This window comes from Pteronotus mesoamericanus, unplaced genomic scaffold (genome assembly GCF_021234165.1).
Source record: "Pteronotus mesoamericanus isolate MK-2021 breed Mesoamerican mustached bat unplaced genomic scaffold, CSHL_Meso_final contig_173, whole genome shotgun sequence".
NCBI lineage: Eukaryota > Metazoa > Chordata > Mammalia > Chiroptera > Mormoopidae > Pteronotus > Pteronotus mesoamericanus.
Window position 1 is genome coordinate 1,572,497 of NW_026555072.1, and position 20,943 is coordinate 1,593,439.

The following is a 20,943-nucleotide window of genomic DNA, read 5'->3' on the forward strand; positions in this document are numbered from 1 at the left end:
GATGTAAATGACTGGGATGTGTAATGGGGCCGGAGGGGGGCATGGAAATCCCTGGCGCCTGGGATGAAAGGACCGGCTGACCGCTGCCTCCACCACGCCTAATTAGAGACCCCGACCCGGCGCCTGGGTTCTGACTGCGGGCCTGGGACCCTCTCCTCCCAGCCCTGAGGCACAGCAAAGCCTGAGAACAAGAAAGAGAGACTCCCAGCTCTGGAAACCGAACTCAGGGAAAGGGATATCTAACTAGAGAGAGAGAAAAATAGGAGCAGGGGAAGGAAGTCTATTAGATCTTCTCAGGATTTAGGGGGCATGACAACTGAGCCTGTAGGAATAGGGAGGGAGAGAAGAAGAGGAGATGGGAACCTAGCCAGTGACTTTAACCTCCTCCTTATAAATCTCCAATAATCCTGGCTCTGAACGGATGGGGGCAGGGACGTGTGGGGGTGTATAAGATCTAGGTCTCTGATGGGGGCGAGGGAGCACAGACTAAGGCTGCGATGGAGTTGGAGACCATTTTTGCAGCGTTCATCCGTGATAAAGAGTCCTGCCGAACATCACCAATGGAGAAGAGGCCAAGAGGTGGCTTTAACCCCTCCCCCAAATAAGCATCCAAGATAAATGGACATAAGGCGCCAATACGAGTACCCTGGTGCACCACGCCTTGCAGTCAGATCGCCACTTCCAAGCCGTCCTTCCTCCACTACAGGTCTCAAGTCCTAGAATGTTCTGTGGGAGGCCACGTGGCACCTTGGGGTTACGGGGTGCATAGCAGTAAGGCAGGAGAGCAGCTCTCCCGCACAGCGCTCCTGGACTGCGTGCTCTTCACCTCTAGGCAGGGGGCGCCTCGGTCCGGGAGAGACAACAAGCCTAGGGGCGGGCGCTGCGGGGTGCGCTCCTCCCCCACCGGTGTCAGGTTTACGGAACAGAGCTTCCAGCCAGGACGCACGGTGGCCTGACGGCGGCGAGGATTTCATTCTCCTGACCCGGCCCGTCTTGACCCTATCCAGGCGCGCCATGTTCGTACGTGGGTCCCGGAGGCGCCGCTCCGGGCGCGCGGTGAGCGAGACTCAGGGCAGCGTCAGGGGTCGGGGTAAACTGAGGCCCAGGAGAGGAGATAGGGGATAGGGATAGTGAGGAGGCACTCCACAGGGGGTTTGGGAATTCCCATCCCCAGAATTCCCAAGCCAGAGGGGCTGGGGCTGCTGGAAGCGTGTGGATAAAGGAGCGTGGAGATCTGGTGGCTCACGCTCCCTAATCACCTCTCCGAACACCTTTATCAGCACCTTAAGGACCTGGTGTGCTCCCCTCTTGTGTGAATTATGGAAAAGGATTCTGAGGGCCAAAAGATTGGGTCTTGGGTTTCTGGATTGAGCAGGGCCCTTTCTGCCTTCTGCCTTCTGAGGGAAGAGACCTCCTCCTGTACCTTGGTGGAAGGTGAACTGAAGGGTGAGGTTCTACACTCCTGGGGGCTAGAATACTGAAGGTTGAGGGATTGGAATTTGGGGTAAGAGGGCTTCTAGGCTTCCACTTGAGCAGGATACCTTTGACTTCCTAGATAGGAAGGTCTCTCTCTCTCTCTCTCTCTCTCTCTCTCTTTGGTGCGGGTCTCTCAGTGAGGTCTTGGTTTGGTGGTTCAGAGAAGTAAATACCCCCAGAATATGAGGGGTAAGGGCCAAGGCTTCTTGGGGCAGTGTTTCTGATGGATCAGAGGCCTCCTGAAGTCCTGGAGGAGGATCTCCAGTTCCTTGGGTAAAACCAGGATTTGGGGGAGGGGTTCATGTGTGCATCTCAGGTAAGGATAAGGTCTCAGACTCCTGCCCTGTGGAACTTGAGTGCTGCTTGCCTCATGGGCAGAGAAGGGGCAGAGAGAGGCCTGGGGGGAGACACCCAGATTAGGGACTCTTGAGTTCTGAGTGGGAAGAGTATTCTAAGTTCTAGGGGAGGTGTTTGAGGCCTGGAGGAATCAGAGGCTTAGGGAGGGGACGTGGTCCCAGCTGGGTGGGGGTAGTTGGAGGTTGGCCTGGGAAGGGGAATTCCCTGAAAAGGGGGCATAGAGGGAGGTGGCCTCCGCTGTTCCGCCTCTATCTCTGTTATGTTCCCCTCCCCTGAGCTCTGGGCGCTGTCCCAGCCTGCCCAGCGGTGCCCTGGTAAGACAGGCCCCAGCATGCCGTCCTGGACTCGAGTGGAGAGGAGGGAGTTGACTTTTCCCTCCCCACCCCTGCTCCTGGCCGTCCCGCGTCTGCCCCCCTCCACCCCCCACTTCAGCCTCCCGAGGCAGAGGACCCAGACCGCGGCCAGCCCTGTAACTCCTGCAGGGAGCAGTGCCCTGGCTTCCTGCTGCACCGCTGGAGGTAGGTGACTGTCCCCGGGAACTCCCAGAGACATAGGCCACAACCCCTAGGCTTGAGCGTGGTCCGCAGGGGAAGCTCTATTGGGAAAAGAGCCTCACGCTCTGATTCAGAGCCCCTCCCCCTGACTCATTCCCCATTGTCTGCTTCCCAGGAGAGTTCCACCCATGACACAGCCCCGCCCCAGAAGTATCCTCCCCACCCCTCCTAGTCCTAGGTTCTGAGCACCGCCTACTGACCTCCAGCCCCCTTTTTCTTAAAGATTTTATTTATTTACTTTTTAGAGAGAGGAGAAGGGAGGGAGAAAGAGAGGGAGAGAAACAGCAATGTATGAGAGATATATTGATCGGTTTCCTTTCACAAGCCCCCAACTGGGGACCTGGCCTGCAACCCAGGCACTTGCCCTGACTGGGAATCAAAACTGAGCCACACCAGCCAGGGCAGCCCAGCCCCCTTCTTGAGTTAGGAGGTCCTCTCCCAGACTCCTGTGCCCTATCCTCCTACTGGATCCCAGTACCCAAAATATCCCATAACATACCACAGATAGGGCCCTATCTGGAAGTTCAGCACAGGCTAGAGCCTACCTCCAGGGAAAATTCTCCCACAAAGTCCAGAGCCTGCCCTGAGGGGAAGCCCTGACGTTTAACTCCACTCTCGGTCTCAGAGCCCCGCCCCTACTCACTCCCAGGTCCCAAAGCTGAAAGTAATGGACCAGCCTTGAGACCCCACAACTCCACCCCTTTACCTCCCTCACCCAGGCTTGCAGCCCCACCTCCTCTCAGCCCCGCCCTCAGGCTCAGAGTCCTTTAGTGGTGATAATCTGCTTGTTCCTGCCCCTCAGTTGGACTTCCTTGGGCTGCCGAGGGGTCCAAATGGGCTGCCTCTTAGTAATTGACCCCTATCCCGGCCCCCTCAGAAAGATCTGCCAGCATTGCAAATGCCCTCGGGAGGAGCACGCTGTGCACGCAGTGCCTGTGGACCTGGAACGCATCATGTGTCGGCTAATCTCAGACTTCCAGCACCACTCCATCTCTGATGATGACTCGGGCTGTGCCTCAGAAGAGTATGCTTGGGTGCCCCCTGGTCTCAAGCCGGAGCAGGTGACCGGAAGGCACCACCCACTGTTGCTCTCCAGTGGGTGCACACACATATATTCAAGTGGAAACCTATTTCTGGTGCAACACTAGGGTGTGTGGTTAGATTGTGACTATCTTTTTTAACCCTTTGTGATCTAGGGGTAATCAGACCCCCAAAACTTGCAGGGAACCCTGAGTGGTCACTGGGCCAGGTGCTTGGGTTCTGTTCACCCCACTTCTGTTTTACGCCTTACCTAAGGGCTTATCCTAGCACTTCATTCACCACATCTCCATTGATTAATTCATTCAACAGTTATTGAGCACCTACTGCAGGTCAGACACTGTTTCAGGCACTGAGGACACAACAGTGAACAAAACACACACATACTATATATCTATACATACATATATAGATGTATATATCTGTGTGTGTGTGTGTGTGTGTGTGTGTGTGTATCTGTCTACATAAAGGTTAGATTCCTGAAGGGAGCAACAGCCAATAAGCAAACCTATAAAAATATGTCAGATGGTGTAAGGTCTGGAATAAAAAAGCGGGAAGGGGTGGAGAGAGATGTTCGGACTGTAAATAGAGTACCTAGGTAAGCCTCTGTGAGTATATGGTGTTTGAGCTTCCTGAAGGAGGTGAAGAGGGAACCACACAGAAATCTGAGGCTAGGGAGATCCAGGCAAATGGAATAGGTAATGCAAAGGCCCTGAGGCAGGAGTATGCTTGGCATGTGTGAGGAACAGTGAGAAGACCAGTGCACTGGAGCAGAGTGAGCAACAAGGAGAGTGGTTGGAGGAGGGGTCAGAGAGGTTGCGGGGAGGGGCATGGAAAGGACTTGGACTTATACTCTGAACGAGGGAGAAGCCACAAGAGATTTGTGAGCAGAGAAGGGATGTGATTTGTCTTAGGATTTACCTGGATCCCTCTGGCTCCCAAGTGTAGAACACACTGTAGGAGTGAGGGTGGAAGCAGGGTACCAGTGAAAGGGAGATTACTTCAATAATCTAGGTGGCCGATGACAGTGCTGGCAATGGAAGTAGTAAGTGGTGGTCAGATTCTGGTTATAATTTGGAAGTGAAGCTGAGAGGATTTGCTTCTGGGTGTGAGAGAGAAAGGAGCCAAAGATGACCTTAAGGGTGGGTGAATTAACTGATATGGGTAAGGCCAAGACAGGAGCATGTTTGAGGTCTACACATCAGTTTGGTTTTGGCATGTGGAGTTTGAGATGCCCATTAGATATCTGAGTCGCCACGTTGCCTGGGACTCAAGGGAGAGATCGATCACAGAGCCAGAGGTATGCATTTGTGAGGCATTAGCCATGAGATAGTATTTATAGCCATGGGGTTAGATGCGATTACCAAGGGAGTGAAGGGAGACAGAAGCTAGAGGACCAAGGACTGAGCCTGAGGACCCTCCCACATTTAAGGGTTGGTTAGTTAAGGAGGAACCAAAAGAAAAACAGAGAAGGAGCAGCCAAATAGTGTAGTAGTAGTAGTAGTAGTAGTAGTAGTAGTAGTAGTAGTAGAAGGAAACCCAGGAAGGTGCGGTGTCCTGGAAGCCAAGGGAACAGAGTGTTTCCAGGAAGAGGAAGCCATCAGCTGTGTCCAGTGCTACTGATGGGTCAAGTTAGATGAGGACTGAGACCTGAACAATGACTTTAACAATGCGGATGTGATCAGTGACCCTGACAGGAACAGCTTTAGAGGAAGGGCAGGGAAGGTTGACTGGAGTGGGGTCTAGAGAGAATGGGAGGAGAGGAAATGGAGAGAGTGAGTACACACAACTCTGTTGAGGAATTTTTCTGTAAGGGGAAGGAGAAAAGTAGATCAGTAACTGGTGGGAAAAATGGGGTCAAGACATGAGGGAACTCTTGGCATGTTTGGGAGGTGACAAAAATGATCCAGCTTATAGGAAGGAGAAATGGAGTCAGTTGACCATTCCCTTTTGATGACTTTAGTTTCCTCAGAGGAGTAGGATCCCACTATCCCACTGCCTTCCAATTACCCCTAGTCTCAATTGTTTTCTCCCATCCCCCACATCCTCCCAGGTATACCAATTTTTCAGCTGCCTCCCAGAGGACAAGGTCCCCTACGTCAACAGTCCCGGGGAGAAATACAGAATCAAGCAGCTGCTGCACCAGCTGCCCCCGCATGACAGTGAGGTGAGGAGAGAGAAGACAGGAAGGGCATGCCAGGTAGGGAGCACAGCCTGGGCAAATGCCAGGCAGCTGGAAAGAAATGGGCCGGATCAGAGGTGAGCTGATCTGAGGTAAAACATCTGAAAGGGCAGGGGCAATCAGGGGACGTTCCTTGGCAGAAACACAGCCGGGACATGGGAGAGGTCAGGGGTGGGTATTTCAGGCAGGAAGTACCATCTATACAAAGGCCTAGAAGTAAACTTTTTGAGCATGGATGAAATTTGAAAGAGGGTAGGGGGGCTGACATCACAGGAGGAGCCTGGACAACTTCCACCACCCCAGGCACAGTACTGCACAGCACTGGAAGAGGAGGAGAAGAAAGAGCTAAGAGCCTTCAGCCAGCAGCGGAAACGGGAGAACCTGGGGCGTGGCACTGTGCGAATCTTCCCTGTGACCATCACTGGGGCCATCTGTGAGGAGGTGAGCCATGGAGCGCCTCTGAGAGTGAGTGGTGCCTTTGCTCCAAGCCCTGGGGTTCAGGTCCCATATCCTTATCCCAGTATTAGTCAGGGATGGCCTTAAGGCCTTCCTGGCCAGTGATGTCTGTGTGTAGGGCCTCCTGGCGGATGGGGCCTGTCCCTCAGATCCCACTGTTGGGTGCGGTCTGTCTCTAAGGAGGCCCCAGTGGACCTACTCTATTAGTTTCCTGACCTCCACAAAGTGGAGGCTATTTGTCTGGTCCCCTTGTGGTTGAGACTCGTCCTTACGAACCCACCCACAGTGGCAGGACCTCTCTCTAGAGCCAGGTGGTGGGTGGAATTTGTCTCCAAGACCCCCCAAGGGTGGAACCTGACCTTAGATCCTACTGTTAGGTGAGGTCTGTCCCTACAGTTACCCCATTGGGTGTGGCCTGTTTCTATGGTTTCACCAACTTCCCAAGGGCAAGACTTGCCTTCCAGGCCACCCACAATGAGTAGAGCCTTTCTCTAAGGTTTCCCACAAGAGCAGTGTCAGTTTCTAAGGCACTTCCTTCCCCCAAGTAGGCAGCAACTGTCTCAAAGTTACCCCATGGGTAAGGCCAGTCACGAAGGTCCACCATGGGGAAGGCCCAAGTATGACACACACCTTGGCTGATCCTCATCTAACCATCTTGGTGAGGGTGACAGTGCTTATTTATCACCTGGCAGTGTGGGAAGCAGATTGGAGGTGGGGACATTGCAGTGTTTGCCAGCCGAGCAGGCCTGGGCGTCTGCTGGCACCCCCAGTGCTTTGTGTGCTCCACGTGCCGAGAGCTGCTGGTGGATCTCATCTACTTCTACCATGCTGGCAAGGTCTACTGTGGCCGTCACCATGCCGAACGCCTGCGCCCACGCTGCCAAGCCTGTGATGAGGTGTGTGCCTCTCTGCCCAGGGCGGGAGTGGAGGGCAGGCAGGGCCAGGGGCAGGCCCTGCTGATGGCCACAGATGGCCTGCACCCCCACCCCCAGATCATCTTCTCCCCTGAGTGCACGGAGGCTGAAGGCCGGCACTGGCACATGGGTCACTTCTGCTGCTTCGAGTGTGAAGCATCGCTAGGAGGTCAGCGCTATGTCATGCGTCAGAGCCGCCCCCACTGCTGCGCCTGCTACGAGGCCCGCCATGCGGAGTACTGTGATGGCTGTGGGGAGCACATTGGTGGGTGAACATGGCACTAGACAGGAGGATGTATGAACAGCTGGTCCATGGCCCCCGCTTTCTCCTGTCCTCCACCCCCAACCCCCTCCCCCGTTCACCGTTATCATGATCCTTCCAATCTAGTCCAAGCACCATAGCCCTATACCCTTCACTGCAAGTCCCATCACTGATATCCCCCATTCTGCCATATTTTCTAAAGCCCACCTACACAGCACAGAGACCACTACACATCTAGGCCCACCTCCAGAGTGATCTCTAATTCCCAGCACCCCAGGGCTACCCTCTCGGCCTAGCCCCATTCGGGAGGGGTGGTATGTGCCTGGAAGTTCTGCCATAGTTTTTCCCCGTGTGGTATCTCCTATGCCCTTAAGCTATACCCCATTCCCTAAGACTCTCCTCCATCAGCCTGGAAAAGCGATTTTCAACCGGTGTGCCGCGAGAATTTTTAAAACATGTAATACCTATTTAGTCAGGGGCATTGACCTCTTTTCCTTTAGATTGTCAAATTTAAAAAAATGTCAACAGCCAACATAACAATAGTCTTCAGGTGTGCACGAATCAAAATTATACCTGTTTTTGTCAGGTGGGCAAAAAATATATTTTTTTGGTGTGCCACAGAATTTTACTAATTAGTTTATGTGTGCCATGAGATGAAAACGGTTGAAAATCCGCTAGCCTAGTTACATCGTACTTTCATCATACTTTCTAAGCCATACCTTACTCTCTAAGAGCCATTCCTTTCCCACCAAGACCACTCTCTACCTTCTTTCTAAGCCTTGTCCCCACCACCCAAGGCTCTTTAAATCCACTCTCCTTCACCTGAAGCCACCTTTTACTTTCTAAGCCTGACCTACATCTTAGAATCAAATGCTCACCCGGCCCTCCCCCGCCCCTCGCCCCACTCTAGGAGGGAGCACCCTAGGAAAGAAAGTGTAGGGAAGAAGGGGACATTTATCAGCCAGTTTCCAGGCGAGGAGGGTGAGGAACCCTACGGGGTGAGGACCAAACCTCAAATTTCCTGCTTTCTGCAAAGGAGTGCCCATTTTTGGAGAGGTGGGGGGAGAGGGCATCTTGGGGTACCCTGCCTCAGATTACTGCACTCTTCCAGAGATGGGCCCCACTCGGGAGGGGTGGAGCATGCCTGGGGGCTCTGCCTTAGTTTCACCCCTCGCGGTGTCCCCGCAGGCCTGGACCAGGGCCAGATGACTTACGAGGGCCAGCACTGGCACGCCTCAGACCGCTGCTTCTGCTGTAGTCGTTGTGGGCGAGCCCTGCTGGGCCGCCCCTTCTTGCCACGCCGTGGCCTAATCTTCTGCTCTCGAGCCTGCAGCCTGGGGTCGGAGCCCAAAGCTCCGGGACCAGGCCACCGCAGCTGGAGCGCCGGCACAGTCTCTGCACCGCTCACAGCCTCTTTTTCTGCTGTGGAGGGGACGTCTGAGATCGCCACCAAGGACACCAGCTCCGAGCTAGAGCCTGGTGAGCTAACCCTCGAGTCCTGCCCAGCCACTCCCAAGTATTGCGCACTCCCCCCACCCCAACCCCAGACCCCTCAAGGTGATTCACCCAGGCTCCTCACCTGCTGCATCCCTGGCCTTGCCCCCAAACCGTTCCAGGCGTAGCCTCCACCGAAACTACACCCCCCTGAACCCTGGTTCTGCCCCCTTCTGTACAGGGCCCTCCCCTACTTCAACTCATACCTGCCTGAGCCCAAGTTCCTTCTCTTTCGCTCCAAACCCTTGACCCTCCACCCTATCAAAAGCCTAATCTGGCCCAGGCTGGTGTGGCTCAGTAGATCGAGCACCGGCTTGCAAATCAAAGGGTCGCTAGTTCGATTCCCATCAGGGCACGTCCCTGGGTTGCAGGCCAGGTCCCCAGTAGGGGACGCGTGAGATGCATCCACACATTGATGTTTCTCTCCTCTCTTTCTCCTGCCCTTCCCCTCTCTAAAAATACATAAAATCTTTTTTTAAAAAAAAAGCTAATCTGTACCAGCCTATGCCATGCTCCTTCTATCATAAACCAAGTCCCCTTGCACCAATCCAGTCCTGCTCCTTATGCGTCCCAACCTTGCACTCCCCTTCTGAATGAACCTGTCCCAGGCCTCATATTTCCCAGACTCTCCACTTCGCTGCCCCTCTCTGATCACTGCCCCCACTTTCCCAGTCCTGATAGGGGAAAGGAGAAGGCCCTTCCACAGGGTTCCTCTAAGAGAGGGCAGATATAGGGACTCCCTCCATCTCTCTTTCCAGCTGCAGGCCCTGAGGAGCCCACCCGTTTTCTGAGAGGGGCCCCTCACCGACACTCCATGCCTGAGCTGGGGCTCCGCAGCGCTCCCACCAAACCACCTCCAGGCACCCCCGGCCAGCCAGACCCTGAAGATGGTGCCTTCCGTCGACAGAGTGCCCCTCGCGTCAGCTTCCGGGACCCTCTGGTGTCTGAGGGAGGCCCTCGTCGGACTCTGAGTGCACCTCCAGCCCAGCGCCGTAGGCCTCATAGTCCCCCTCCCAGGGCCCCCACACGTCGTCGCCGCCACCGCCATCATCACTACCACCACCGCCACCGGTCTGGCAGACTTCACCACCATCAGTGTGACTTGGGATCCGGGTCGGACTCAGAATCTTGCTCTAGCTCACCCTCCAGCTCCAGCTCTGAGTCCTCAGAAGATGATGGCTTCTTCCTAGGGGAACGCATCCCACTGCCCCCTCACTTGTGCAGGCCCGTGCTTGCTCAGGACACTGCAACAGAGACCCCCAGCTCTCCGTCTCCACCGGGCCCAGGGATGCCTCGCCAGGCCAGAGACAAGAACTGCACAGTGGCTTGAAGGCAAGGCAGTCCTGGGAGATTCCATTCCTCCATTCTCAAGTCAGTAGCTAACTTGAGAATAAATCCCCTTCCTTCGTCCCTCAGTCTGTGCCATTGAAGTAATTTAATATTTGGTGTAAAACAGGCCTGGCTTCTTTACTTCCTTGCTCTAGCTACACCCCCTTCCCAATTTTCCCCCTCCTGGTGCTTGAGATTTATCCATATTTGCTCAAAGGATTAATTTATTCATTATCATATATTCTAACAATTTGTTTATTATTTATTTATATTTATCCCTCCACACTGAGGTTATTTGGAATGGCCCACAGCCTAGGGGCTGGAGTGTGAAATCCGAGGCACACTTCTTCCTCATTTTGTGGCTTAGGTGGGGGCATAGTCCAGGCAGAACTGGTGTCTGCTTTTGCAAACTTGAGAAGGGGGACCTAGACACAGCCCTAAAAGTGGCCACACCCAGGAGGGTTGATTGGCAGGCTGGAGGACAAATTCCGATAAAGGCACTTTTACCTCAGTGGGGGGCTGGGAAAATGGCTAGAAGTGTTTGTAGGGTTGGGGAGGAGTCATTTCAATGGAAGTCTTATTTGAAGGTTGCAGAGAGGCATGAAGGGAATTCACCTACACCGGGCCATCTGCAGGGTCTGCAAATGAGGAAAAAAGAGAAGGCAGTTTGGATCCATATGTCCATTTTACAAACCAAAATACTGAAGCTTATGGTACTCCCTGGCACTAAAGCCATAAGTACCAATAAGGGACAGAGCTGGCATTCATGCCCTTGGGAGACCCCTTTCCTTCTCTCCTCAACCACATCAACAGCACACCCTTGTGCATTCACACGCGCGCGCACACACACACACACACACACACACACACACTTACTTACCAGTAGGGGCTGCTGTATGTCTTTGCTGCCTCAAGGGGAAGGTGATATAGGCATCAAAGCCAAAGAGGCACCCAGCGATTAGGCCCATCACCTGGGGTGAGGATAGGAGTGAGGAGGTTGAGTTAGGCTGGTCAGCCTACTCGGTCTCGTACCCCCTTGCATCTACTGACTCCAGTGACTGCCCCATGCAGGGATGGTGACTAAAGACCCAGGTTGGGAAGCCAGAAAACCCCAGGAAAAGGTCAGGAAACTGGACTCCACCCCCGCTCTCCCTTCTCCAAGTACTGTGCAACACAGGACAGCCACTTGGTGGCCCCACATACAGGTGGCACCATTCACGGTGTACATTTGAGACAAAGTTCTAGCAGATGGCAGTCTGGTGTGTTGACAAAGATCCTGTGTCAGGCAAGGGATAGCCCTTTTCAGCAGATGATGATCTTGGGAGAAAAACCAAGGCCTGGGCCAGGCTGCCCTGCAGACACTGAGGACAAATGTGGCTTGCTGTGGGTTACACACTTTCTGCCAAAAGCAGAGAAAGAAATGGTCCCTAGATCCTCAAATCTCTCTTTCTGTGCTTTGGAGCTGCCTCCACAGCATTTACCCCTGCGATGATTTTGGAGTGGTTTCCTTTCTCAACGAGGACAATAATGGAGATGACCAGGTAGAGAATGGCTGCTATGAGGGCTCGGAAGAAATCCTGTAAGAGGTAGGGAGAAAGGGGAAGTCAGTGTCCAGACTTCCCAGGACAATCCCAACTGCCACAGCCCCTCCCTAGCCTAGCCATTTCTGGCCCCTTTCTCACACTCCAAGGCCAGTTGATGATCTTTATCCTGGTGTTCAGGTCACACATGTAGATGACAAAGAAGACAGCAGCAAAGATCATCTCAAACACTGACAAAGAGGAGTATGCCGGTGTGGAGGCAATAAAGCAGATCAGAATCACCAGGCACAATATCTGGAAGGACGACATGAAGAAGGGGGCCTCCATCAATTCCTGGGGCTGAGGGGATGGGTTTAAATCAGGGGTCTCAAACTCAGATGCCTACCAGGACTGAGAAGATGACAAATAATCATAGCTAAACAGTTCCTGTGTGCTCATTGTGTTAAAAATATTAAAAATACTGTTCTAAGAGCTGCACAAGTATTAATTCACTTAATCATCCCAACAACCTAATATGTTGGGTACTGTTATTAGTATCTTTATTGTATATACGAGAAAAGTGAGACACAGAGATGTTAAGTGACTTGCCCAGGGTCACTCAGCTAATAAGGGGTAGAGCTGGGCACCTCAGTTCCTCCCTCTTTCCATTCTAAGATAGGGGCGGCCTGCAGGGAGTGGCCCCGCCAGGTGTTTTGAGAGCACTGCTGGGGCCAGCTTGGGGCCTTGGCAGGACGGGACGTGCAGTTCCTCCGGCAACCCCTTTGGGAAACGGTGAGAGTGACACCGGAGGGGCAGGGCTCCGGTTAAAGGCATCGCGCCCCGTTTACGAGTGACTCAAAGGCGGCGCCCACTTTGACGGGGGCGGGAAACCAAGGCTCCGGACAGCTAAGGACCTCCTGCCCTACCACGGTAGGGCGAGAAAGAACCAGAGAACGGTGGAGCACCCTACCCTGTGGGACAAGCTTGAGGCTCCACCCCAACAGGCCCCGCCCCTGGGCGCGCCGCCAGCCCGCCCGTCTGTGCCCAGGCCGCGCCACGCCCTGCCGCGGGATGCCCCCCACCTCCCAGCCCCCGGAGACCCCTTCAATGAGCCCATGGATGAGTCCATGTGGTCCACCTCCACGGCGTCCCCCATATGCACCATGGACCTCTGGCCTCATCTCTTGGCCCAGCAGCTCCTGACCACCTTCTTCAAACCCCACTGACTTACTCTGCGCCCCTGGTTTCGGGCCTCCGCCACTAACCCACTTCCCCCAGTCCCACTGCCCAGCGTCTCCGGCCATGCGCCTGCCTTACCCGGGGCCTCCTGCTTCCGCAGGATCCAGCCACTCTACCCCGCCTTTGCCCACCCGCCAATCCAGGGACTCTCACAATCTCAGCAAGCAGAAGAATTCCCTTGAGGTTTCTCGCGAAGTTGGTGCAGGCGGCCCAGCAGCCGGGAGCCGAGAAGCGGTCGGAATCCGCCATCGCGTGGGCCAGAATCCCTAGGGGCGCCGATGATCTGCTCGCTTTCTCGCAAGTTCGAGGACACTGCACACCCAGCCGTCTAGCCCGCCGTTTGGCCGGGAAGGGGGCCCGGGGGCGAAGAAGGGAGTGATTCACCGAGCCGAGCAGAAGCGGGCGGGGCCTGAGGAGGCCGGGCCAGGTGGCTGCCGCCCCGGAAGCCCCCTTGCCCCGCCCGCCATGGGTAGTCTCCACCCGGAGCACAGCCACCGGGGCACCTCATCTCCGGAGATGCCAGCCTTTGAGGCTTGGCACTTTAGGGTATCTTGAACGGTAATGGCGAGATGCTTTGCCGTTTTACAATACGAATGCTCCCGGAGTTGCTTCATCTCAGAAGAGGGGAGCTTGCCTTTGGGAGGGAGTGACTTAGTTTCCATAGCTGAAGAGGAAAAAACAGTCGAGGCCCTGGTGAAACCCAGATATGTTTCCAGGACTCGGAATATTTCGAATTTTGGAAAATTTTCCCTGTACACAGTATAGTACTTAACAGTCAGTGGGGAGTGAGACTGCCCCATTTAAAAACACACACAGGTTAATATTTCCTCAAAAGTGTGGACGTTCACAATGAGTGGAATAAGTTAGGACTGAACATTGTGCCTCATTAAGTCAGGTCAGGTATTGTAACCGAATAGTGCCCAATTATGAGAAAACTCAGTTTTCAGAGCTTTGAGGACTTCGGAATTGTGGGTAAAAGATGGTGGACCCTGGAATAAAACTCTTAGCAGGGATGGCAATAAGACCTTGGTGGTTCACAGGCCAAGAGAGAACAGAGCCTGGTAAGCATGAAACTGCTCAGTAAATGGGGGCAAACATTATTAATAATAGTTTCAGAGCCCAGGGTCTGTCTGATTCTCTGTTCTGCAGTCCTAGGGAAGTCTGGTTTTCTGGTTCTGAGGAAGGGGGATGTCAGCCCAGCCCTAGATGAAGAATGGAAAAAGATCCTGGGTTTTATTACTAGGAGCTTGGCAAGATGAGGGGAAGGCTTCTGGGGTGCCAGGCTGGGTGGCAAGGCTGACAACGCTTGGAGAGTGTGTTACCCTGAGCAAGTAATTTCTCCTGGCTCAGCCTATTTCTGCCTACCTGGTACGGGAATCTGGATCTCCCCTGAGATGTGCTGGGGGGCACACTCTCTAGACTGAACATTGGTTTTATTTTCATCTCATTTGAGGAGGCAAGAGTTGTGACTGGAAGGCCAGGATAGTTCAACCCAAGGGCTTGCTTGCTCTCCATTTCCTAGCCCTGGGCCCCTCAAAAGCGAAGAAGGAGCTCCTCTCTTTCGGCCCAGTGAGAGTAATTGGATAATGGAAGGGATGAAACATACTTTTTCCCAGCACTCCGTGTGTGCTTTCCCACTCTGCAAAGACATGCTTGCATTTCTAGAACACAACAAACTGCTATGCACCAGGTCCTTTGCACTTGATGTCCCCACTGCTGTCAATGCCCTTTCCCCCAGATCTTTACACATCTGGCTTCTGGTCAGGCAGGTCCCAGCTCAAATGTTCTATCTTTAAAGAGGCCAGCAGCCCATCATAATTACCTTCCCCAACATAACCTCCTTTTGCTGTCTTCATAACTCTCGCTTCTTTCTGATATGACTCATTTTCTTATCTCTTCTGACATGTCTTACCCCCAGTACATTAACTACACAAGGATAGAAGTCTTTATGTTTTTTCTCTCAGCATCTCCCCAGTGCCTATCACAGTGCAAGGTAAACAGCTGAAGTCGATTAATACTTCTCAAATGAAGGTGAGATTAAGGCTTGGGAATCAGGCCTTGATTAAATCTCGCTTCAACACCCTCCACCCAGCTACATACGCTCCTTGTGCCTCACTTCCCTCCTCTGTGAAATGGACATATCAGGATTATTTAATAGATGTGTGACCAGATGGAAACAGTGTGAGTGAAGCCAGTAGCAGGGATAAGATGAAGTAAATGGTGCCTGGGGTTACTATTATTAGTCTTCTGAACTGGGGCTTAGCAGTCCTTTCCTTACTTCTTTAGAGCCATACCTCCACCAGGCTCTGAGTCAGGGTTCACTTCTTCACCTCTTTTTTAAAAGATTTTATTTACTTATTTTTATCTTTTAAAAGATTTTATTTATTTCTTTTTAGAGAAGGGAAGGGAGAGAGAAAGAGAGGGAAACATCAATGTGTGGTCGTATCTCACGCACCCCCTACCAGGGACCTGGCCTGCAACCCAGGCATGTGCCCTACATTGGGACTGAACCAGCAACCCTCTGGTTCACAAACCGGTGCTCAATCCACTGAGCCACACCAGATAGGGCTATTTATTTATTTTTAGAGATAGACGAAGGGAGGGAGAAAGAGAGGGAGAGAAACAATGATCAGTTGCCTCTCTCGCACCCACCCCAACGGGGGCCAACAGACCAGGCATGTGCCATGACCGGGAATTGAACCAGCCACTTCTCTGTTTGCAGGATCATTCTGAACCAACTGAGCCACAACACTGAGTCGGCTCACCTCTTTATACACCAATGCCCAGCCTGGCTTTGCAGTCCTTCCCTCCTCCCCAGGGCTGCCCTGGATGCTCACACTCTAGTCCTTAAATTTCTCTCCCCACTACAGACCCCTCCCCATAGGAGTGAAAACTGTCCACTGACCACAGCTTCCCTCGCTGAGGAGATGAGGCCAAGTGTTCAGGATGTGGTAACAGCGAAGGTGACTGGGTATTTCTGGCCTTAGCTAGCACCGGCTTTGGGGCCACCCAGCTTGGAGTCCTGCTGGCCATATAAGCCTAGGCTTTTAGGGCTCTGTTCCCAGGATGGAGGAAATTCTGGCCTCTCCCAGGACTGGGAACGCCCAGCATGTGGCTTGTGCACACAAGCACGGCAGCAGTTCGTCACCATCTATGGAAGAGGGGGGAGTAGCCCAAAGGTTCTAACAGCTGTTTTTAGCCCAGCCCGCTGAGTCACACCTACCCGGCTCCACCCCAGAGGGGGCCCCAGGGCCCCAGCCCTTGCCCTGAGGGTTTCAGGCGGAAGTAAGAGACCGCAGGCTCCTGGAGAAACAAGCTGCCCAGTTTTTAGCCTTGCTCTCCAGCCAGCTGCCAGGGGTCTGGATGATTCAGGGCTAGGGCTGTGGGTATCACTGGTGTACTCTCTCCCTAACAGGCCCACCGCTGCATTCCTCACACACACGCAATAATTATCTGTGAGCTCTGCACACCTCCAAAAAAAGTAAAATTAATGAATGGGTAGAGAAGCAGGAGTTGTTGAAGAGAAACAGAGTGGGGAGAAAGCATGCCTGGCTGAGAACTGGCAGAAGCAAAGACCCCTCTAGGTACATGAAAGAAACAGCACTTGTCAGTGGTTGCAAGAGGCCCTCCCCAAAACCGGATTGACCCTCCCCCTCCTTTACTGGGTGGACTTGGGAGCCCCACCCAGCCTAGAGCACCTGGCAAGTCAAGACACGTCCACAGATTTATTACTTCCCCACCCCGAGACGCCAGGCTGGCGGGTCTGGGAGGCCTGTGCCACTGACACCACGAGGGGAGCACAAGCTGGTCAACTGCACAGCAGGAGCTGGGACAAGGCCAAGCGGCGGTTCTGTTTGCAATGCTAATGCACGGCTGTCGGAGCAGGCCACATCCAAGTGGGGCAGTACCCAGTGGGCATGCCATCAGGTGTTAAATGTTGCTCAGTGCCTCCGTCTTCCAGCTGCCATCTCCAGGGCAAGCTGTGTGGCCCCTGGGACACCTAGGGCCTGTGAGAGCCGTTCCTCACTGGGCACCAGCCAGGGTCCTGGGGAACCCGGGGACTGGTGGTCCGAGTCCCCCGGGCGGAGCTCAAGCGGAGGAACAGCAAGGCTGTCAGTTGCCCCCTTGGGGCTAGGCTCTGGGGTGCCCCGGGTCTTGGGTGTTGTACAGGGTTGAGGCTTCTGAAGTGGGGAAGCGCTGGCCCTAGGAGACCTCATCACCTCCGGTCCCCCAGGATCTGGGCTGCAATCTGGGAATGGTAGGAATGCAGATTAGACTGAGTGACAGGGGAGGGTACAGAGAGCTGGGCCCCCGGGCCAAGGGTGGCCAGAAGACTCTTCAGTGCTGAAGGAGACAGAGACACCGCCCCTTAGAAAAACCTTCCAGCAAGGCCCAGATATGCTCTTCAGGAACCACTACCACCCTTCAAGATCCCCAACACCTCCTTTCCAGAGACCCAGCCCCTCCTGGATCCAAAACACACCACTCAGAAATCATTTCCCGCAATACCCAAAGGAAATCAAACCTCTCCCATCTCAGTTCCCAAAGTCTCCCCTTGCACAACCCACCTCCCTCTAATCCCTGCCTTTTCCCTTATGAATCCCTTTTCTTTAGGAACTAGACCCCTTACCCTCTGCTTCCCCACCCCATCCCCTCCCTGCTAACACCACTCAGCCTTCCTCTCCAAGGTCCACAACCCTTCCTTCTGAACACCTGCTTTTACTCCAGGCCCCTTCCTTCCCCCTCCCTCCCAGTGCCTCCTCTCTGAATCCCACCTTTATTCTTGTCCTGGGGCCTTGCTCTCCCCAACCCCACTTTTGAGAATGTCATGACCCCCTCACAGACACCAACTGGATGGCTCTCCCCACTGAGCCCACCAAACCCTTCCCACACAGGACCCCAGCCTCTCTGCTCTGCAACCCTTTCCATCCCCTCACAGATCCCAGACCCCTCTCCTCTGGGAAACCCACCGTCTCCTTTCCGAGGTCCTCCCCCCATCTCAGGCTTTCTGGGATGGCTGTCAAGAGGCCTGCTCAGCACGAGGTGGAGCCGGGGCCCGCCCGTGCGAATTCGCTCCACCACCTGGGCATGGGTGAGGCCCTGAGTTGACTCTCCATTGACATGGAGCACGAGGTCACCAGGCTGCCAGAGGACAAGGTGAGGGGTGTTGTAGAAAGAGCAAATGGAGAGCACCCCGACAAAGGATGAGGTAAGCACTAGCACCATGGAATGGCGGGTGCCTATGGCTCACCTGCAAGCGACCGCAGCGCTGTGCCGGCCCGTCCTTCAGCAGCCCTCGTATTGCCAGTGGAGCGTCTGTGCCTGCATCTCGGCCTCCCCTTAGTGTGAGGCCAAAGCCTGCAGAACCACGAACCAGTTCCACAGAGAACTGACCAGAGGCCTGGGGTGGCTTCGGAGCACAACGTGCCTTCACGTGCGTCACTTGGGATGGCGCGGTGGGTGTACCCAAGGTCTCTGACCGACGATGCTGCAGTAAGAACACGAAGTGTACATACATTGCCAGCTTCTAGGCAGGTGGCTTCGATTAGGAGGACTAGGTGGTACCTGGGGCCGGTGTTCCATGAAAGTGGGATTAGGCAAGCGACTGTCTGTGACCTCTATGTCTGCAGAATCCAGCTCGCTAATGGCTGGGGGATGAAAGATGAAATCCAGGGTTCAACTGCATGTAAACTACCTAGGTCCTGCCCCATGAGTTGCCATTCTAGCCTCATCTCATTAACTTGCCTCTAGATTGCACAGGCAGAATCGCCCACCCATTTAGCGAGGCTCTGCACACTCAAATAACTGTCCTGATCCCGACTTCTTAAATAATAATCCTGGGCCCAGCTATCTGAATCAGTCTTCATACGTTCCTCCCTCCCTCTAATTACAGGCAGATCCCGACCCTCAAATAAACCATAGGTTCTCTTTGGAGGGTTCATATCCAGGATTTGACTCCTGAACATTCCAGGCTCCACCCTCTAATAGCCTATAAATCTCAACCGATCCTGTCATTTCCAGCTCCCCCACCCTGTCGGTTTATAGGCTCCATCTTTAGCGAGGTGCCCTCCATTGAAAGCCTCATACACGGGGATAAACCATCCGTCCTCGTATCCTCAATTAATCTTCCAACACAGTGTCCTGACCTAGAGGAATACGCTAGAATAACCCCAAGTCACGGCCACCTCGAATCCCCCGCCAAGCCCGATCATCTTTACTCACACCTACCACTTCATAACCTAGCTGCACTCCAACCCTGCCCCCCTAGGAAGGCCCCGCCCTCGTCACCCACCGTCCTTGGGGCGCAGACGCAAAGTGGCGCCCGCCCTGCGCACCAGCGCCGCCACGTCGGCCGCAGCTCGGGCCGCCAGGGGGCGCGCGTCCAGGCGCGACAGGAGCTGCCGGGCGCTGGGGCCGGCCCGCTGCGGAGCGCCGCGGCCTGCGCGGGAGGGGGCGGGGGAGAAAAGGTCAGCGCAGACCCAGAGCCTCGGCGCACCTCCACACTCCTCTACGTCCGAAGACCTAGAATGCTCCTCAGGGTCCCCGGAGCCCTCAAGCCCTCCCTCGATAGTTCCGGAGGTTGCCGACTGTCCCTCTCATCTCCCGCTAGCCCCAGCCATCGCGGGTACTCGCGTGGAGCCCCGCCGGCCTCCACGACATCCCCTGGAGACAGCTATTTGGCCGCAGTATTCCCCGGCACTCCGAAGACCTTGTGGCGATCTCTGGAACTTCCCAACTGCCCCTTCCTCACCCCCGATTCCAAAGTCTTACCCCCGCGATATCGGAAGGGGCCCCGAGTCCCCAGATGCCCCAAGAGAACACAGTCTGCCCCGCTGTGGCCCCGGGACTCACGACTCACCCTCCAGATGCCCTAGGCAACCCTCATGGCCCACGCGTGGCCTCAGGTTGCCCTCCACTTATCCCCAGAGGCCCCTGCCTAAGCCCCTGCTATTATTCACCGCAGACCGTGAGTGCCCAGGCATCCCCAGTGACCCTGAGCAGACCCCTCCGGCACATCTCCCTGGAGACTCCTGAGAGCCCCCGGAGCGGGTGCGCAGCCCGGTGGCACGGGTGCAGGTGCTGATAGGGAGCCTCGAACCCAGCCCGGGTTGTTTGGCCCCTGTCTGCCTCCGCCGCCGCCGCCGCCGCCGCCGCCGACGACGACGACACCGCCACCGCCGCCCGGGTACCAGGCTGCCTTGTTTACCACCTGTCCGAAGGGAACGGGAAAGGGCAGACAGGGGGGGCGAGGTGCGGCGGGACCGCGCCCATCTCACCCCCACCCCAGTACCTCCTCTGCTCCCTCTAGGGTCCGTGGCGCCCCCCCGCACGCGGCTCCATGGCCCAGAGTGGCCCGGGTGGACGCACAGCCGCTAGCGACGCGTTCTCAGCGCCCGCGCGCGCTCACCTGGCTGCTCGCCCGGGCCTGGACGCGGTGAGGCCAGCCTGTTCCGTGCTGGGCACCACAGCCCGTGCGATGACCTACCTGGCGGCCTGCAAGGAGGCGTGGCTGTGGGTGCCAGCGCTTGGCCTCATTCTGCCTCAGGGGTGCCTCTGTTACCCCAGGACCCTGGGCTGGGGTCTGCCTTCCACCCATGGGACGTTGTTATTTCACGTGTGAAAAAGTTATTTCACGTGTCCAGAGAAGTTAAAAACCCCACCCGAGCCCTGACACCTAAAAACGGGATGCAGAACTGGAGCCCAAATTATCTAGGAATTTTGTAGCCCCTAACAGAGCTTTGCACATAGTACACACTCAATAAATTTGCTGTGAATATCTGCCTAAGCCAGTCCCCACTGGGGAACTGGAAGAGTATGGTGGGCTGGGAGGGGCTACCCTTGGAATCTTTGAGACCATGGGAGGGCTTATGGCTCTGAGCCTAATAGGGTTGGAGGCTGAAAAGGGGGAAAGAAAAGGCTCCATAGAGAGTGAAGAGGCAGTCGTAGGGTCCTGGGCTTGAGGAGTCTGAAGGCACATGGGTTGCAGGGGACACCAGTCAATGAGAAGGGAGAAATGAGGCCCTTCCTAGGTTTGAGAAGGTGGAGGTGGTGTCTGGGGACATAGGCCCCAAGGGGGGAGGACATGGGCACAGTGCCACTATAGTGGAAGGAGGGATGGGGA

General features: G+C 54.9%; 3 protein-coding genes across 4 annotated transcripts; 1 reads left to right on the forward strand and 2 right to left on the reverse strand.

Annotated features, from left to right (window-relative positions):
* Window positions 1-943: 943 nt before the first annotated feature.
* PRICKLE3 (prickle planar cell polarity protein 3) lies at window positions 944-10,153 on the forward strand. Of its 2 annotated transcripts, none has more exons than XM_054566431.1 (9): window positions 944-1,056; window positions 2,266-2,351; window positions 3,265-3,448; window positions 5,479-5,625; window positions 5,911-6,048; window positions 6,756-6,959; window positions 7,056-7,242; window positions 8,428-8,718; window positions 9,492-10,153. In XM_054566431.1, the coding sequence occupies exons 1-9, from the start codon at window positions 1,015-1,017 to the stop codon at window positions 10,061-10,063; spliced, it is 1,851 nt and encodes a 616-aa protein (XP_054422406.1). In that variant the 5' UTR covers window positions 944-1,014; the 3' UTR covers window positions 10,064-10,153. The 2 variants fall into 2 exon arrangements, with proteins under 2 accessions (XP_054422406.1, XP_054422407.1); XM_054566432.1 differs by having other exon boundaries at window positions 5,479-5,592.
* Window positions 10,154-10,340: 187 nt separating this feature from the next.
* PLP2 (proteolipid protein 2) lies at window positions 10,341-13,208 on the reverse strand. The gene is made up of 5 exons (XM_054566366.1): window positions 12,975-13,208; window positions 11,745-11,897; window positions 11,544-11,639; window positions 10,943-11,033; window positions 10,341-10,700 (listed from the first exon to the last, which is right to left on the reverse strand). Exons 1-5 carry the CDS (start codon window positions 13,068-13,070, stop codon window positions 10,678-10,680), a joined length of 459 nt encoding a protein of 152 aa, XP_054422341.1. The 5' UTR covers window positions 13,071-13,208; the 3' UTR covers window positions 10,341-10,677.
* Window positions 13,209-15,263: 2,055 nt separating this feature from the next.
* On the reverse strand, window positions 15,264-20,162 carry MAGIX (MAGI family member, X-linked). The gene is given in 7 exon segments (XM_054566440.1): window positions 15,264-17,070; window positions 17,792-17,963; window positions 18,073-18,309; window positions 18,387-18,469; window positions 19,114-19,260; window positions 20,113-20,146; window positions 20,148-20,162. Coding segments are annotated over 7 exon segments (996 nt in total). The 3' UTR covers window positions 15,264-16,762.
* Window positions 20,163-20,943: the final 781 nt, after the last annotated feature.

Excerpts from the sequence above, each read along its gene's own strand:
- PRICKLE3 (XM_054566431.1), top strand. The coding sequence starts at position 1,015 with ATGTTCGTACGTGGGTCCCGGAGGCGCCGCTCCGGGCGCGCG. Across the intron at positions 2,352-3,264 it reads TTCCTGCTGCACCGCTGGAG|AAAGATCTGCCAGCATTGCA; the intron begins GTAGGTGACTGT and ends CGGCCCCCTCAG. Across the intron at positions 5,626-5,910 it reads AGACAGGAAGGGCATGCCAG|GCACAGTACTGCACAGCACT; the intron begins GTAGGGAGCACA and ends CCACCACCCCAG.
- PLP2 (XM_054566366.1), bottom strand. The coding sequence starts at position 13,070 with ATGGCGGATTCCGACCGCTTCTCGGCTCCCGGCTGCTGGGCCGCCTGC. Across the intron at positions 11,640-11,744 it reads TCATCAACTGGCCTTGGAGT|GATTTCTTCCGAGCCCTCAT; the intron begins GTGAGAAAGGGG and ends TACCTCTTACAG. Across the intron at positions 11,034-11,543 it reads ACTCCAAAATCATCGCAGGG|GTGATGGGCCTAATCGCTGG; the intron begins GTAAATGCTGTG and ends TCCTCACCCCAG.